This window comes from Monopterus albus, unplaced genomic scaffold (assembly GCF_001952655.1).
Source record: "Monopterus albus unplaced genomic scaffold, M_albus_1.0 scaffold93.1, whole genome shotgun sequence".
NCBI classification, from domain to species: domain Eukaryota; kingdom Metazoa; phylum Chordata; class Actinopteri; order Synbranchiformes; family Synbranchidae; genus Monopterus; species Monopterus albus.
In genome coordinates, this window is record NW_018127973.1 from 1240539 (window position 1) to 1260441 (window position 19903).

General features: G+C 41.2%; 1 protein-coding gene across 1 annotated transcript; it reads right to left on the reverse strand.

Moving 5' to 3' along the window:
• Window positions 1–551: 551 nt before the first annotated feature.
• LOC109964867 (carboxypeptidase Q) lies at window positions 552–18998 on the reverse strand. Its single transcript, XM_020608437.1, is given in 11 exon segments — window positions 552–1650; window positions 8813–8918; window positions 9328–9405; window positions 10031–10052; window positions 10054–10184; window positions 17711–17763; window positions 17766–17902; window positions 18018–18114; window positions 18117–18248; window positions 18361–18584; window positions 18991–18998. Coding segments are annotated over 11 exon segments (1149 nt in total). The 3' UTR covers window positions 552–1489.
• Between the last annotated feature and the right edge of the window lie 905 nt (window positions 18999–19903).

Below are 19903 nucleotides of genomic sequence, written 5' to 3' on the forward strand. Positions count from 1 at the left end.
ACTACACTGGAGACTGTCCACAAGGTGGCAGCCTAAGCTGGAAAATATACATAAGGTCCACACAGTAGTGACAGTTATTTGAAACAGGGAAGAAGAGATCATTCACAGAGTCACACAAATAAATGGCTTTCGATGTTGCTGATTTACTGCATGCTTATTGTCCTCTGGTTGCTTAAAACCATCAGGTGTCTGCTGACTGGATCCCAATCTCAGACACAAAGCTGAACCAGTTAGTTGACTAATCAATTAGTCAAAAAAGAAAATTAACTCGCAACTATTTTGATAAATTCAGTCCAATTTTAATTCTTTTTTTATGCAAAAGTAACAAAGGCTCAGCTGTCTTAGTTTTTATGACCATAAACTGATTATCACTGGATTTTGGACTTTGATTGGTCAAAACAAGACATTAGCAAATGTCACCAAGGGCTCTATGAACATGTAATGGGCTTTTCTTCCCCAGTTCCTTGTTATCTCTATATGTTTAAACAGTCCTATTTATAAGGTGATGTGTCTGATGTTGATGTGTGCATGTGGTTTTTTTACAGGTCACATCAGCTTGACCTGTGACACCAGTATGCGTCAAACATCCACATACTGTTTTATTTCCTAACAAAATGGTGCGTGAATCACTGTTGCTAACATGAAACAGAGCTTACCAAGCAATTATTAAAACTACACAGCTGTGTTTCACACAGTCGGACAAACACACACACACACATCTATGTTTCCAAAATGACTATATCTGCACTGGCTGGCTGACTAACACTGACGTCATCCGATGCGAGTGCTGACTTATCAGTCTGTGGGATAAAGACAGCCCAGCTGTGTTGTATCGGCATGATGTCCAAAAAAGAGAGAATTCTCTTTATTTCCTCTTGAACTCTGTATGATCTCTGTTCTGTTTGTGTTCTGATCATCTCTTGACTCATCATGCCTCCTCCAGCTTCTCCATTCCTCTCTCCTCTCCTTCTTTAAAAATGACCACTGTGTTTATCTCATTAGTTCATTATCTTCTTTCTTCTGTCACTGAAACTACATAATCAGCTAAATTCATTGCATTACAGCATAAGAGTAGATGGGGTCAACTGTGTGCAACAATGATTCATACTTTATTGCTAATGTGTACCTAATAAAGTGGCCGGTCAGTGTATATACAAATTTAATTTTCTTGGTCTACTCTTTAGTGGTAAGTAGAATTAGCTTAAAAAAATCCATTTGCCCCTTATTCAGAGCATTCACCCTAACTGGACTGTAGCTTGCTTTGCATTCAAAGTAATCATGACACAGCCCTGAGCTACAGTATGATTCACTTTTGACCCAAAGTCAAGTCACATTCAAATTGTAAACAGAAGGTGACATAAAGAAAGTTTAACTCTTTACAGTATAAAGTATTTTTTAAAGACTGGATTTGACCGCGTGTTTTGGAATCAACCAGTGGTTCACAGTAATTATCCTATGTTCCCGTTCACCATCAGCACGTACTACCTGACTACCTTGGTAGCATGTCCTGCAGGTCTGCCATGAAATAGGCAACCACGGCCCACAATGCCGAGCAAAGGTCCATGTCACAAGGTTGCTGAACAGCCATGCCATCACCTTCATTGTGATGGAACCATTGGTATGGACTGTCTGCCACATGGAGTCTGGCACCTGGATGACAGAATGATCAAATACACAACCACGAAATTGTTACTCTAAATGTTGCATGTTGAAGAGCCACTAATCCTGGATTCCAAGTCATTGCATTTTACATCTAATAAGACACCATAGCTGTACATCTGGTTTAATCCTGCAGGACATTTCTATGGAGGAGAAGGCAGAGTTCTGACTAATACAAGAAGTGGTTACACTTCTTAAAATATCACTCATGACTGTGGCATATGGAAAACAACCCAAGCTTCTAAATACTCGGTGGAGAGTAAAGGCAGAAAACATGTTGCTATTGTTTGTTTCCATATAAGAATTTTTACTTCTCATTGTGGTTGCCCTTTTATTTCAACACGTTCATTAACTTGTTCTTCAGACTATTCAGTGGTGCTTAGCTAGAAAGTAATTATTTTAATAATAATGTGTTGGCAGAAAAAAAGTGGTATGTGGGACTTAAAGTTTATAAGCAAAACCTAACATGAAACCTCTTCGTACTTTTGAGTTAGTAAATTACACACACAATACAGTCACTTAATCATTCTATCAACTGATTCTATAGTAGGGCAAACCCATCATCAAGTGTACACAGGGTCTGGGAGGGTGTTGATGAGCAAGAGGCTGCTGAACTGAATGAACGTTGGAGGTGCTACTCAAAGCCAGTGTGCCCACTGCATTCACTCCAAGCTGTTCCATGTCACTACTGTAAAGGTCTCCATTTTGCCTGGTGTAAGACATGTGGCCTCCCAGACTGACCCACCGGAGAGAAGATCAGTCAGCACACAGAAATCTCTGCACATTCCACATCGAAGTGCAGGTCTGCAGTCCTACAAATCATATGACATTTAGTAGTTTTTGCTTTTACTTACCTTTACATTGTGTGCTCATTGAAATTGCTACTGTTGGCACAACTGTCAGAATGACTAATTTCTTTGTCTTTGCATTGAAGCTATCCAAGCAAGAGTGCCCAGCAAAGACTGTGGTGTTTGCACCCTCACCTTCCCTTTGGACAGTCCCATGTTGTTTCTACAACCAGCAATAGTAAAGAGACGATCCAAGAGGCCTCAACTCAGCCTTACAGACGAGAAGGAAGACCCTTCAGAATGCAGCTCGTTTATAGTGGCTCATGAAGCAAAGGATTCAACATAACCTTGCGACATGACTCTTTTACTGACACTGGTTAGCAGCAGTTTTTTTATTTTTCTCTTTTTTTTGCCTTTACAAATAACCTCTTCAGGGGGAGGAGATGGTGTTTTATGTTGTGAAAGAAGCTCAGCATTATTATCTGTCAAAATGAACTGGTACTGAGTTAAGAGTTCATAATGGGCTATCGTAATAGTTTCCCGTTTCCCTTTTCCCCCCTCTATTACACATGGTCTAGTATCCCTGAATCACCATGGCAAAAAAACAACTGCCTTCAAAGTGTCTTGAATAAGGTACAAAAGCTCCAACTGCTTCACTGAAATTGCTTAACAGAAGGCTTGTAACTGAGTTAGCTATGTGTTTCTGTGTACAATGCGATTTCACTTCTACTAAAACTAACCAGTAGTGGATAAGAGTTTCTGACTTAATCTCTACCAAAACCAACAATAAACAAACATATGGTCTTCACATCAAAAGTCCTTTGGTACAGCTTTCTACCTTTGCTGCCAAACAGTAGGTGGGAATTCATAATCAGCTACCGAACCAGATGAAGACACCTGTGACAGAAAAGAACATCTGGGTTGATGTATAACGCAAACAACAGAGGAAATGATTCATACATAACAATACTAAGTTCTGTTTTAAGACTACAAGTGTCTGTTCTGCGGCATCGTGTTGGTTGGTTTACAGTATTCCAAGTCAAAAATATGAGAAAGTAAAAGAAATTATTAATTCTGCATGGATTGTAATGTGCTGCTGGGTGCAGCTGGTGGTAATATGTGCCAGAATGGTACCTATAGAGCAGGCCAGTGTGACAACTGAAATTTCACAGAAGAATGGTAAAACCCATCAGCATTTACAAAGCTAGATACTGTTGTATCATTCAACTAGCTACATATGGATGGGTTTCCTTTCTTTTTTCACAAGAATGCTATAAACACATACAGGTTCAGTAAATATGTTGGAAAAGTTACACTGATTATGTGCTGTTATTTCTACTTTTTTATTTATTTGATCATTATTTGTAGTGATATAGACCTGTCTATTGTGTGCCCACGGTCCAAGGGGGGAATCTCATGGCCCTTTTTTCAAAAGGCATCTTAAGGGTGCATCTATTCCTTGTAAATAAATTAATTCACTTAAAAGTTGCCCATCCATTTTCTGAGCATCACACAATCTAGATTCAAAAAGATCATATACAAGAAAAAAAAAATGTGGCTGACAAGAATATCGGGATACAAATGGAAGTGGGATGAATGCATCTGTAAAAAACCTGGAAAGTTACAGGTCAGGAGCTGGGAGGAAGACACTATCATCTGTTTGAGACAAGGGCATACAAAGGCTTCAATGAATCATCTTATAAAACAGGTGAACACCAAACTGTATGCTACAATCTGCCAAAATCCACTGAGTGTGTGCTACTGAGGCATCCCCTAAGAAGTCAAAACATATTATGTTACAAAGCCTTGGGGAGGCATAATAGAAAATTAGTAGATTACTTCAGACCTCATATGTTTATATGCCCTAAAATGTCAGACTTGTACTAGTGTAGTGCAGTTTTTCACTAATGGTGTTTTCACCAATGATAAAATTAGTAAGGGAGGCTGAAATATCTCACTACAGTGATTCAAAAATAGGTCCAATAAAATATTTTTTATAAATATATTTTAAGTAATGCAATAAAATAAAAAAGATTGCAAGAATTTAAGCTGAATCACATTTGGTTTTGTAAAACATTTATTTATGATCACGTCATGTGATTTGGCACATCATGACGTGAAGTAAGATCAGAGTTCCCTCTCTTTTCGACTAGCTCAATTATATGATCAGCAGTTATGGAGATTTAGTGAAACAACCATCTTCAAGTTGTTAGGTATTTTTAGTCAGATAGATATTGGTTAGATACTTGATGTATTAGAAATCTTTAGAGTAGACAGGGTGTCTGGCTCAGGCTGTTAAATGCTTAGTCATTCTCATGAGTTGCTGCAGGTTGCTTATGGTCAAGGATAACTAGATAGAAAAGTTGATGACTGTTAGAAGACAGGATGTTTATTATTATTATTATGACATGTATAACTGTAGCCATAGCCATAATATTTTCTTATGTTTAATGTCATGACCTGTCACTAGAGGTCGTGTTAGAATGTTTTTTAGCTACACACCACTTAATCAACAGACACACACACATTGATTTTCCTCATGCTTTGACTACTGCTCTGGCCAGCTGCAAAGCTGGCACCGGGAGACGTCACGGTTTGGCATCTCCTGTGTAGAATGGGGTTAGCCCGAAGTGATATAATGTATAGGCCTGTTGTGGTTCAGGGTCTTTCATCTTTCAGCTGCCTGCGTGCAGGTTGGAGGTGCAAGATACCTGAGCGTGTAATGTTAATTTTTACCTGTGTTCATTGAATAAATCAGCACTGTATTGAAGCTACTTGGACTGCCTCGTCTCTCAGAGTTAGCATGGTTAAAAGTACTACCAGCCAGCAACACCAGACAGAACATGAAGACATGGACAACCAAACCACAAGCAGCTCCAGATTGGCAGAGCAACCGCCCGGGCCATCAGTGGGTAACATTAATGACCTTGATGAAAAACACCATTTCCAAGCAGCCTTTGTTATCCAAATTACCCACTAAAATTATTAGAAAAACAAAACAATCATTTTCCACGTATTATTACAAGTATCCCTGGCTGGAATATTTGACTTGCAAGGATGCTGTTCTCTGTTTTGGGTGCAACCATTTCTAGAGTTTCAAAAGGTCATGAGTGACTGGAAAAGACTGGGTAGTAAACTAGACAAACATGCAAACAAGTGCATCTTTATGAGCAGAAATGGAGCTTGTTAAAAGCCTCTGCACCCGTTTCACTTGAGCTGGGAGAAACAAGGTTTTTGGGGTTCTTCACACTGACGACGACATAACAGCAAACTTATCACCTGAGAAGACAGTGGACACATATGCAAGATGCACAAAAAGGTGACTAGGTAGGACCAGTGTCACAGCAAGTGTCGCCTGCATAGTAAACACTGGTTATTATACAGGCGACAGCCATAATAAATGCCAAGTCTGCTTCCTGAAAATACTGATTTCAAATGTTCGCAGGTAAACCAAATTTGTGACAACAGAAATCTGAAAGCCAATCACAGCTCACTATGCAAATACAGAGTTCGACAGTGTCTACTGAAACCCAATACCTAAAACCTCTGACCAGGTATTAGCCAGAGCTAACTTTTGGGTGATTAGAGTGTGTGTCAGCTAAAGTTGACTGCTGAAAGTAAATATGCCAGAGTGTGCGGTTTTTGGATGTAAACCGGACCCTGGAGCTTCTTTCCACTATTTACCAAAGGTGCCCCTCCTGCGGCAGAAATGGCTAGAATTTATTTACCAAAGTCGTGCTCACACTCTCACAGGTGTTGACGTAATCCGAATCTGTAGCGCACATTTCAGTGAGGAGTCTTTCTTCAACTATATGCAAAAGGCACAAGGCTTTGCAAAAAAACTAATTTTGAAGCCAAATGCCGTGCCAACTTTTTATCCTGGAACACCTACAGCCAGTGGGGGTCAGCATGTAAGTATTTATTTTATTTACCCAAGAACAATAATGTGCATGCACAATATCTTCTACGTGCGTTTGACAGCATTAGCCCATTGCTAAAATCAGCAGTTTTTTTTAAAAGGCGTCTGGTGTAAGTACAACTAATAGCCTGTAGTTTGGCACACTGCTAAAGCTAACGATTAGCTTTGGCTAAATACTACGATCAATCAACAATGACAGATGGCGTATTTGGCCGCAGACGAAGCCAAATACGTCATCTGATAAAGGAAAAACACAGAGTCTCTTAAATGTAGCGTTCTACTACTAGCAACACCGGCACTATAGGTTGTGGTGGCCCCGTATCGCATAGTGCCTCGGGAGTTTAGAAAGTATAAATGCTGCGCTGACCAGCGAAGTATACGCAGCGCCAAAGAACGACGAAACCGTCAAGTCGTATACTTGAGACGAGCAGGCAGAGACACCCTATCTACCTCTAGACAAAGCCCCCAAGACGATTTAAAACTAGTTCAACTCTCTAAAACATAGCGCTCTGCTGCTAGCAGCATTAGCATTGTAACTGGCGCGTATTATACAGCGCCCCCAGGAGTTTCGGAGGAATAAATAACTAGGCCGACCCTGAGTACACCTCATGCTCAAATTGCAAGGGTTCAAAAGTATTTCTTCTGAGGTTTTATGCACATTTTACTGATAATGTTCTGTATTTGTACTTATATTTTCACTTTCACTTGTAGTGGAGCATTTTTACACCGTTTTATTGATGCTTTTATTTGGAGGATCTCTGCTTTTTCCGCAACAGGTTATGAAATCCTCATCTTAACATCCCTAATTATAGTGTTACACTAGCTAATGATTACAGTAACCATTTACATTTGTACCACTAAGGAACAATTTGATAATATTGTATCACTGTACAGTTTGATTCATTAATGACTAGTAAAAATAAAAGTTTGAAATTAGGGAGTTGCTAATAGATGTATTGTCAAACTGGCACCCAGTGTATTACATGTTGGTCTGTATTATTTTTAAACTGTCCCACAAGCAGTCTAAATCCTGGTGTACCACACTCTGGTCCATACATCCATCATCTAGCTGAGATATTGCTCTTGCAACAAAGCCAGCCTGGAACAGACTTATGATCAGCAACTAAATATGCATCACTGATCCTAAATCTCCAACTATGTATGCACTGTGTTTTCTTTCTTGATTGGTTGTTTTAAATTAAATTCGTGGTAATTGGTGCATTAATTGTAGCTGTTTCCTGCATGCAGGGAAGTGAAGGCAACAAATTTCAAGTGCTTCCTGTGTTAAGACATGTGGCCTGTCAGACTGACCCTGCAGAGAAAAAATCAGCTGTTGCGGAGAAGAAACACTTCAGAAGTACAGGTTTGTAGTATATGAAGTCAGCTGTGATTGTTTCATGTACCTTAATGGGAACATTCTGTTGCTACTCAGTTTACTCAATTATACTTTTTATGCTCATTCATAGTGCTAAATCAGACACCACTGTCAGAATTACTAATTTTTTTTTGTATGTGCCCTGAAGCTACCCAGACAGGAGTGCTCAGTAGAGATCGTAGTGTTTGCACCCTCACCTTCCCCTTGGATAGTCCCCTACTGTTCCTACAACCAACAATATTAAAGAGACCATCCAAGAGGCCTCGACTCAGCCTTAAAGACGAGGAGGAAGACCCTTCTGAATGCAGCCTATAAACCAGAGGATTTAAACATGACTCTGTAAACTCTGACTGTTTTGACAAGTAAAACAGTGTTGTTTTTTTAACTCGTCATGCAGAGAAGTTGGTGAATGATATATCAGTGAACGTTGGAACTATTAAATATTTGATAATGGAAGACTGTTACTGTTTGCACATAGCACAGTCTTTTCTGCTCACTGCCTTAAAGTACAAACATCTGTGGTCCCTGATTATGTGCTGAAATGTAGAACGTTTTGTGTGTTTTTTTTTAGTTCTCCCATGAAAGGTTATACAACACTGGATGTCTGTCTACATTGCAATTTCACTTCAACAAAAACCGGCCAGTGGCAGAGGATGTCTGAACCTCTAAATTTCTGCTAAAGCCAAAGATTTTAAATGCTATCAGAGTACATATACAGAATTGTCGAGGGTTCGATCTGTTTCCACTGTCAGCAATTCAAAAATCATCAAAGTGTAACCATATCACTATGGCTTTATAGTCTCTCAGCACTGGTGCTAATTTTGGGATTTAAAATCATGTTCTTAGCTCATCAGTGAGGATGCCATTTTTGCTTAGCCCACACCATTAAAAGAAAACAGGACCACAGAAATTAGGATGAGTTACTATTTAATGTTTTTTATTTATGGCAGATATTTAACATAGCTTTAGTCCATTATTTAAACATAGTATAATAAACATTTTCACTGTGCTCTATTATCTTATCATGAACACTATTTGCTTGGTGCAGACAGACATATGGATTAAACTGACCTGGTACTCCTTCCTGCATCCGCATAGAGATGTCTATCCCTTCTCCATGTGTCTCCAGTTTTGTCACATTAATGGGAGCCAATAGTCTGACCACTTCTTCCATCACCTGTTGATAAAGACACATCAGAGTGCTTCTCAGTCATCAAACTATCTGGTATATGCCAGTGCTTTTAAAACATGATTTAATAATATTTTAAATTCCAAGATATATTATGTGATTCTTACAGTAAAGGGATATTGTAATTCAGATGCCAGACAAACTGATGGTAAAAACCCTGTGACTACATTTACTGCCCTGGTTTCTGTGGCAGAGACTACTGTCTTGTGTTTTAAATGCACAACTGTGTAGTTTAACATGGGAACTATTTGAATTTCCAGTCTACAATGCAATGGTCTGAAGGTGTGAACATCCCATTCACTGCACTGGATACTAATTTACACAGCTTATGGAATCTTTGTCTTGCACAATTTAGACTTTTAAGCTTGTCTAACCCTTAATAATTGTGCAACAGTGCTGTATTTTCAATCCCACCTTTCATGCTGAATGTCCCCAAATCAGAGTCCATGACCAGGCCAACGTTTGACACATTCACCTGGGTGTGGAAAGAAAGCAGAGAGGGGAAGAGATAGAACAGATAGAAGGGTAAGACAGAGTGTGAAGACATAAAAACAACCCAAGGTATTTTTATGGTAAAACAAATAATTTATACATACACACATACATATATAAATAACTCCAGTTTGCGGAAACTGTGGGCTAATGCATAATCTTCAATGAGGTGCCAGAAGGTAAAGTTAAGCACAGCTACTTTCAGACCACAACATACACATTTAACCAACCAGTAGGACCCACTTGTACAGATGTCCTACCTGGGTGAGGTCATTTAAATTCTAATTATACATCAAATATAAGAACTTTTACATTGGTGAAAATGGTACAAAAATCAACCAACCCTGTATCTCTGTTTTCAAGAATGTAGTTGATTATGGGTCTGGTAGGCAGCCAAGGCTCCAAAGAGGAAAACTTTAAGACTGCACAAAGAAACATCTGGCCACTCACCAAGGCCTCTCTAGTTCTGAGTATATTTCTACACTCTTACACTCTATACTTTCACAATGTGAGTTGACCCATCCTGCCAACTAAAAGCAAAAGTAAAGCAAACTTGCTTTACTTCTGATACTGTTTTTTATTGAGTCTACAGTGAGAGCAAATAATGCCCTGTGCAGGTTGTAATACTCTGATTCCACCGTGCTCCTCAGCCATCCACAGAACTACTTGCAGAGTTCTTCTCAGAGGCAGACCTGGAAACAGATAAAGATTCGAATAAATAGCAATGCCGATCAAATATACACAGAATGAGACGAATAAGTCCTCCAATTAAAGTTCCTTCCTTTAGAGCTTGGATTATAATGGTTTAGCTCCACTTCCGGGTTGGAGAGCTTTTATTTTGTTAGACTTCCTGCCCTGTGTCAAATCACCTTCCCCAGCTTTACCTCAGTACACAATCAGCGTTTATTGTTTTCACCTGCTGCTCATTATGTCCCGGTCTAAAGCCCCATATATAGCTCCTCCTTACCCTCAGTCTTTGGCTGGTCCATTAACTATCGGTGTTGTTAGTGATAGTAATACTGTGCGAGTCTCTTTCGGGCCTGTGTTCCTGTGTCTGTTGCTCACCTGTGTTCCTGTGTCTGTTGCTCACCTGTGTTCCTGTGTCTGTTGCTCACTTGTGTTCCTGTGTCTGTTGCTCACCTGTGTTCCTCGTTCCTACCTGCTGTGTGTTCCTGTTTGGCCAGCAACACTGTTATCCACCTGTTTCCTTCACTTTACCTGTGTGTTCCTGAGCCTCCAGCTATACTGGCCGTGTCTCCTGTTGTGTGTCCCCGAACTGCCAGAGTCACAGTTGAGTCACAGTTGACTCACTTGTCTCCATCTACTCTCCCCTACGCTGTCAGTTCCTCCTGCCCGCTTCCATTCATCTGGTCTCCGGGTGCCACCACTCCCATCAACATTATATGAAATGCTTAGCCTTCTATAATCAATATTAAAATCTGCATTAGCAAATATATCTACATGTTTATTTTAGTATCACATGCTTTATAATTTCCTTTTGTTTTAACCAGTTCACTTGTCTTTAAGAATATAGGAGACATGTGTAGGCTGTAAGGATCAAACAGGAACAAGACCAGGTTTTATTGCAACGGTGCCGGTGTTCTGTCAGATTTTGCTACCTTGTCGAGATATACTACCTTGTTGCAAAATCTATGGACTGACTAACCCCGCCCCAATCCATCCCCCTAACCCTAAACACTTTGTGAACGGTGGGTAGCACGTCTTGATGGGTAGCAAAATCTGACAGAACACCGGCACTACTCACCTGTGCACCCCCTCGCCACAGCCTGGCTCTGGTCCCGCCTCGCTCCAGCCCCACTTTGCCCGCCTCTGCCTATCACCTTTGGGAGGTCCTGCCCGCCTGACTCACCTGAGCGCTCCCGGCCCCACTGCTACACTTTTGTTCTATGTACTCTTTTAATAAAGACTAAGTTTTCTGCCTAGTCCTGGTCTGCATTTTTGGGTCTTAAACCAGTATGCATCATAAAATGAATAGAAGAAACTGGATTGTATTCTCATAAAACTTTTCATCATTGGACCTTGTACCGGGCCGGCTAAGCTTGTCATCATGCTTTTCTCAGTATTTACAGCCTGAGAAATTGTTTCATAATTTGTTCATAAATTTGAAACTGGATTGGAAACGCTGCTGTGATTTTCACCAGCCGTTATTATTTTGTTTCTTTCATATACTTTTGCACACTGTTCTAGCAACCTTTAGATTTGTACTTTTTTTAAACCTGGTCACTTGTTCAAAGTGAGTCAATATCTGACTGACAATATCCTGTCTGCATTTTATTATAAAGCACACACACACACACACACACACACACACACACACAAAAGCCTCAAATTTGACTTTGTAATCAAAGTGCTTTTTATCAGCAAGAACAGAAACTCAGCCATGTAAAAACAGGAACACAAAGACAAAAACCAGTTCAGAGTGATACCCCCATTTCCAGGAATTTTTAGGGGTGGGACTCCTGTCATTGGGATGTCACAGGTTACATAACACTGTCTACCCTGATCATGCCTTGTCTGGACAATGACCCAGAGGACACACATTCATTTTAAAGCAAAGCAGCGACTACCCCAACCACAGAACAGGAACACAGGCCTATTTTTCATAGAAGAAAGATGTTCAAAACTAGTTTTAAAAAGAGTTCAGTAATATAAACATTTGTTTAAATGTGTAGTCTGTGCACTTAAATGCTTTTAGCATTATGTGGAAATACATAATCTGGGAATATCAGACAGTAATTTAGTACAGTGACAGAAACAAAAATATGCTATTGTATGCAAGATCCACAAGTCACTGGATTTGTTTTGCAATAACAGAACTATCTACATCTAAATCAGTCTCCTCGAGCATGTACACGTACATTTTCCATGTAAGAGTTTATCCCATGTTACAGCATGCTTTAAAGATTGTAGCATCCAGCCTTTGAGTTTGGAAATTGCTCGTAAACACACTAATCTTGCAATAATTCAGGCCACCAGCAGGGTTGAGATATTATGATTTTAATTATTTAAACATAAGGAAAATGTTTTCCCTGTTGTATGGAAAATTCTTTTTAATTGATTAACCTCAGCTAACTGACTAATACTGTGGTCTGTGGGTTGCTGGTTCTTACAAAGTGCTGACAGCAGAGACAACTTTAGTCATTAAATGCTGTAGATATTGTTAACAACATTCTTTTTAACAAATAAACACACTGTGCTCATCACAATCACTGTCTAGCAAAATGACTTGTTTTAGGCAGAAACAAAGGCAACACATTTGTACAAATTAGACAAACTTACACTTGGGGGATATGAGATGCAGACGTTGAGTGGGTGGAACAAAAATTCCAGCAACTCATCTCTCTCAAATGACTGACTGGTCCTGAAGGGCTAAACTGTGGAAATGACTCACTTAACCTTAAATATATGTCTTTCTATGAACATGCACACACACATATACACATACACTCCAACCACAATTTTTGCTACTGCAAACCATGATGTCAACCATACCATGTGTTTTATTTCCCTTTTCTTATAATGTGGGGCAGAGTGTTGGCAGATCAGAATAGTAACAGCTTACATCAGCGATGTTCCTCAAAGATCTCCTGACTGATTTTTCAGTTCATCCACACATTAAACCAGAGAGACTGTCATTTGGAAAGAACTTCAGTTCACTTGAATTCTACATGCTGGAAACTGCTCAATTAAACTGACACTGTTGTAATGTCAAACGGGCTTGTCTCTCTCTTAGCAACCAAATTCAGGAATCTTATGTTTGGTCACCATGGACTACACTGTTAGAATATGAGGTTTTGCAACTGTTGAATCAACAGGCCTTGCAGTTGCAGGCTCAAGAGGCTGCGAGGGAGTAAAGGCTCACACAACTACACTACAGTTCTTAGTCACACTCCTGGAAAATTCCCAGAGGAAACATCATCTACTTTCATCAGCCAACAAAGCTTATCTTCAGATAAACTGGAAATGGTGAACAACAATCTTTGCCCCAAACAGCAATATGCACACTTTCTTAATAACAAAAACACCCATGTTTCAGGCAGCCTCCACCTATATACAGTACACACCATGATTCATACTGTGGAACGTTCACACAAGCTTTATGTGTCTGATGCATCGAAGTGGAAAATGTCATTTTAGTCAAGTCTAACCAAAAGCTTCTCCACCATTTTCCTGCTATGCTGCAGTTCTGTTTTACATAGGTTTTACCACTCTTCTTCACAAATCAGTGGACCTATAATTTACAGCCGTTACAGCTGTTCAACTATTTAGTTCATCCCAAATGGGGCTGTACCTGTAAATGTTCATCCTGCTTCTCATCCATTTTTATTCAGACAGACACAACAGCTTTGAGCAGACAAAACAAGAGCTCCAGGGAGTTTCTTCTATGTGCCTTGCTGCTGCGCATGCCACTTCTGGTATGCAGGACCATCTGGACCGTTTTCTCAGTCCTGTCCAGACACTGACATAACCAATAGAGGGATATTTTACAGTGTCTCTGCTACAAACAGAGTGAAGCAGCACAACAGCACTTCATCTGGTATTCAGGTTCTACCTGCTCGACATGTCCTGGTCTCTACCCTGATATGGGCACAGGACCTGTGTGTGACACTGCACCACATAAATGCAATCTGGGTCACGTTTGTTCAGTGCAGTGACAGGCTTCTGACTTCAAGCAGGGCACAGTTTGTTATCTGATTTGTTGTATGATTGGAGAGTCAAGTACTAAAAAGTGCTAACTATGAATTTACACATACAGTAGGTGTCTTTCTGTGGGTGTTCACCTGTGACAGACTAACAACCTGCCTGAAGTACACCATAACGTCTGTGCAATGTGTTCTGGAATCAGGTTAAGTTTTTCCTTGCTGCAGGGCAATTCTGCTGCTAAAGATTAAATACATTGCAAAGGTTTCTGACACAACTGACAAATATGCTACAAAGGCTGAATATTAGAAACAATATAAACAAATACAAAGAATGACTGCAGTACTTGCAGTACTGAAAAACAAAACACCAAAATATAGATTCTAGTCCTGATTATATTTACTTACACTGCATGTGTTTATAGACCACAACTCAGTCCATACTATAAAAGGACGGGTTAAATTCAGCAGGCCTGTAACTTTAGAAGAGTTGTTTTGACTGGCAAACTGCATTGGTGTGGGGAAACTGTAGTAATGTCAGGTTTGTAAATATATACATATGTATATATATACACACACACACACACACCCCCCAAAACTGACCTCTGGTCAATATTACCTAAATATTAAATGACTAACAATCATGTCAATTTAATGGGTTTTTATTAGTTTTTAGCCAAAGTGCAAGAATGTTTCTCTTGTCTTGATACCAGACCTTCTGCTTTAAAGTAGTCCAGAGGTGTTCTATTGGATTCAGGTCAGAGGACGTACTTGGCCAGGACATGGTTTTTACTTTTTTCTTCTTTAAAAACTCGTATGTGATGTGTGTGGGATCATTGACATGTTAGAAAATTCCTCTCTCTAAGCTTACTGAGACTGGGAACCATCATCAGTTTTGGGGTATAGAACGTACCCTCATAGAGCCATCTATAAATTTGCACTCGTGCAGCATCATTTTTCATGGACAACCACTGTGCCTTCTGTTATTGGTATTATAGCTCTTCTTGTACCTCCCATGCACAACCACAACTGTGTTTCAGCTTATGTTTATTTGCATGGTGACACTCTTGTACCGTTCCCCCATCTTTATGATATGTCACAATCTGTTTTCATACTGATTCAGCCTATTTCTTACCACGTGGAGCCGTGATGCATTAGACACAACCTAGAACAAAACTGAAAACAGTGATCACAGGTTCTTTTTTTTTTTGTTCATGCAGTTAACCTTAATTGAAAATCACAGATGCAACCACTTTTGTTGCAGTGATTACAGGTGTACTGATTTATTTGCACTGAGGTCATACTTTGGAACCCATATTGTCATCTAACCTGTTTGTATTATACATAATATCACATACCAAAATAGGAAGCCAGTGCAGGAACTCTTCTTGGGAATTCACAACAAAACCAAGTAAACAGTTTGTTTATAGAGTGTTGTGCTTCTACAGAAACCCAGTTTATTCAGAACGACTGAGAGTGGATGAGAGGGGAAGCCACCCTCCTGGACAGCCTCAACAACTTCTCTGCGAGATTTGACAGGATGATCACAGACACCCCCTCAAAATCCCCCTGCAACCTGAGGGACACTGCTTTTCAGTTGACGCACACAGGTCCTGAAGGCCCTGAGACAGGTAAACCCCCATAAGGTGGCGGGACCAGATGGTGTCCCCCCTAGAGTGTTGAGAGCCTGTGGGGATCAACTAGCTAGTGTGTATCCAGACATCTTCAACCCGTCCTTAACCCAAGCAGTAGTCCCTCACAAAAATCCATTATCATTCCAGTCCCTAAGACGTCAGACACATCCACTCTGAATGACTTCAGGCTAGTGGTGCTCACATCAGTTGCCATGAAGTGCTTAAAGAAACTGGTCCTCACACACGTTAACCACATGCTCCCGGACACTGTAGACCCTCTCCAGTTTGCCTACTGCCCCAACAGATCAGTGGATGATGTGACAGCTCTGGCTTTATTCCATATCCTGAAACACCTGGGCAACAGCAGTATGAATGCTAGGATGCTCGTCCTGGATTACAGTTCTGCATTCAACACCATTCGCCCAGGCAGGCTGACTAGGAAGATGACAGACCTTGGTGTCCTAAGGTGACGTGTAGCTGGATTCTAGACTTCCTGACTGAAAAACCACAGGTGGTGAGAGTGGGAGGGCGGGTGTCTAGTGAGCTCACAATCAGCACAGTCTCACCACAGGGCTGCTGTTTCAGCCCCAAACTCTTCACCCTGTACACCCACGACTGTGTCTCCAACCATGACATCATCATTATATATGCTGATGACACCACCATTCTGGGCCTCATCAAGGGGGGAGACGAGTCGGGTTACAGAAGCTCGATGAACGACATTCTTGTTTATGGAGAGGAGAATGACCTCATCCTCAACATAAACAAGACAAAAGAAATAATAGTAAACTTCAGGAAGAACCCCTCCCCTCTGCTGCCTCTGACCATCAAAGGGACTAAGGTGGAGAGGGCTGACAGCCACAAGTTCCTGGGCCTGCAGGTGACATCTGACCTGAGCTGGTCACTGAACATAGCTGCCACCGTGAAGAAAGACCAGCAGCGGCTATACTTCATCAGGTGGCTCAGAAAAGCTGGGTTGAATCATCGCCCTCTCACCCAGACTTAATGTATATAGGACTGGTAGAGAGCATCCTCACTACTGGCATCACAGTCTGGTATGGTAACACTACACAGGCAGAGAGGAAGGCTCTTCAAAGGGTCATAAAGACTGCAGAGAGGATCACTGGGACTGAACTGCCTGCTATGGACACACTATACACACAGTGCTGTCGTAAAAGGGCAGAGAACATACTCAGGGATCCACGCCGCCCAGCTCACTCTCTGCTCAGATACAAAAACTGCACCTACAGCCTCAGGCACAACAGGGCGGACAGTATCATCACACGCAGTACAAGACTTTACAACAGCTTTTTCCCTGCTGAAGTAAGATTGATGGGAAATATGAAAATGTGAGAAATGTGAGAATATATGTGTGATAACCCCTTACTAGACATGGGCAATAATAATACAGAAATGTTCCACAAAGTATGTTTGTAAGAGCATCTCATCAACAGTGTTCTCTTGGGGGACCTGAATAATAGCAGGACATTCTTTATCATACTATTACTCTATTTTTGTGTATTGCAGTTTTAATACTTTGTCACCCTTATGTAACTTGTTTATTTTAAGACTAAGTGTTCTTTCTGGCTTTTGACTCCTTACCTGACACCAAAGGAGAGCTACACAAGAATTCCTATATGCCTAGACTGTCTGTTTATGTATAAATGGCAAAAAAAAAATCTTGACTTGACTTGACTGTATCCCCTGCTAAGCCGAGCTCCTCTGGGAAGATTAGATCACATAACAGCAAAATAAAGGCAGACTAAACAGCTGTAAGAACATCTAAAGTCAGCAAAATGAGGCTGAACCATAATTTCCTTATCCCATCATTTTGTTTCCAAAGATTTTATTCTTTCAGGACATTGGTTTCCTATACTCTTTACTTGGCCAAACTAAGATTTAAAGACTGAATAACACAGACTGTAACATGGTGATATATAGAGATGACCAAGTCAGGCACGCAGGAATATGTGATGAATGAGTGAGTGCTTACCTGCTCAGGGTGCTGCCAGCCCGTTATCTCAGCCACTGTGTTGAAAGAGTCTTGGCTGACATCATGAGTCTGACTACGATCTTCTGCCCCCTCTGCGCCATACGCCGCATCAGCTCAGCGTCCTCCACAGTGATACAGGCTGTGGGGATGCGCTTCACTCCATCCTGGTAGTCCCGCCAACCTGTGGGGGGACTACAGATAGAGAGTCAGATGCTTTCCTATTAACCAAAACAGCTGGGGATGAAGCGCCAGTCCCACAGGCACTTAAACTTTTCACAGGGCATTTCATTGGCAAATATTTAGATACCTATTAATAGAGAAAGGAGTGATAGACCGAATGGCCACAGCTCCCAGTGAGTGAGGAGAAAAAGGAAAGCTGAAATCAGATGACTGGCCTAATTTTATACAGCATGGTCTTTACCTTCAGGTGGTGTCCTGACACCACTACCCAGTCCTAGTATAGCCAGACTTTTAATTCTGGGCACAATCATTTCTACACCCTCCTTCCCTTTCACCCAGTGTGAGATTTTGACTGGTTCTGGAGAAGAAACTGCACAAGGTGACACAAAAATAAAACATACTTAGCTGAAAGAGATGCCATCATTTGTGAAAGTTAAGTATGTGATGTACCCTCATGGCTCCCTTATAACAAATCTCATCTAGATGTACATCCAAGCTATCGTGTGTCGTAGCATTGTACATGTATTTGATAGCCCTCTCCAGGTTGTGTGAGCCACTGACACAATTCCCTACGGTGTCTATAAAGTCGTCCAGCCATCTGTAAGAGTGGTTCTGGGCAGCTCCAAACACAGCCAGGTCAGAGATCTATTTTGCCGCATCAGTGTAGCCTGCAAGTCTGCTGCTATGTCTGAAACTGGGTTCACACAGAAATGCACAAAAAGAAAGACAGTTTTTATTTTCAATTCTTTCTTGAGAAGATTTTTTAAACTTTTACTTTTAATTTGGTGTGTATTTGTAACCACTGTATTTTTACTTTTAATGCTGAGGAAATAGAGATTTGTGACAGAGTTTTGCTCAATCCTGATTGTAGCCCCCTATATACCACTAGCGCTGGAGGAGCTGTACTGCCTGATCAGCAAGCAGATGAATGCAAACTCAGAAGCGGCTGTGATTGTGGCTGGAGACTTTAACTGTGTGGAACTTAAAGCAGAGTTCCTAAATTCTACAGATTCATCAGTTTTCCAACCAGGGACAATAACATCCTGGATCAAGTTTATTGCAACATCCCGGGAGCATACAAGTCCATAGCAGCTCCACACCTGGGCATATCAGATCACATCTCCGTGGAGCTGATCCCAGCATATAAACCTCTGATCTGCAGGACAAAACCAATCACCAAAACAGTTAAGGTGTGGACGGAGGAGGCTTCTTCAACATTACAGGACTGTTTTGAGCACACTGACTGCAGGGTGTTTGAAGAGGGCTCAGACCTGGAGGCTTATACATCAGCTGTTCTGGACAATGTCCAGTTCTGTACTGATGCTGTCCTACCTATGAAGTCCATCAGGGTTTTTCCAAACCAGAAACCATGGTTGGGCAGTACAGTGTCACCTCTGCTCAAAGCTCGGGACGCTGCCTTCAGATCAGGTGACAGGCTGGCCTATAGCAGGGCCTGGAAAGAAGGGCATCCGGCTGGCCAAACACAGGTACAAACAATGCATTGAGGGGCACTTTATGAATAACAACACACAGAGTATGTGGGGAGGCATCAAAACAATAACAGACTACAGAGGCAACAACCAGCAGGTCAGCCATGATCCCGCCCTCCCTGACACTGTGAATAGTTTCTTTGCACGCTTCGATACGCCTGGCAGCAGAGGAACTGTACAACTCCCTCAGCTTGAGGAACAGCACCGGCCGCTCGTCCTGCAGCTACACCAGGTGAGCTCTACCCTGAGGAGGATCAACACCAACAAAGCCACAGGACCAGACAGGGTGTCAGGCCGGGTTTTGAAGCTATGTGCTGACCAACTGGCAGGAATTTTCCTGGACATTTTTAACCTGTCCCTGCATCTTGCTTCAGTCCCTGTGTGCCTCAAGTCCTCCATCATTGTGCCTGTGTCCAAGAAATCAGCTGTCACCTGCCTCAATAAATACCGCCCTGTTGCTCTGACACCAGTAATCATGAAGTGCTTTGAGAGGATCGTCCTAAAGCACATCAAGGACGTCATC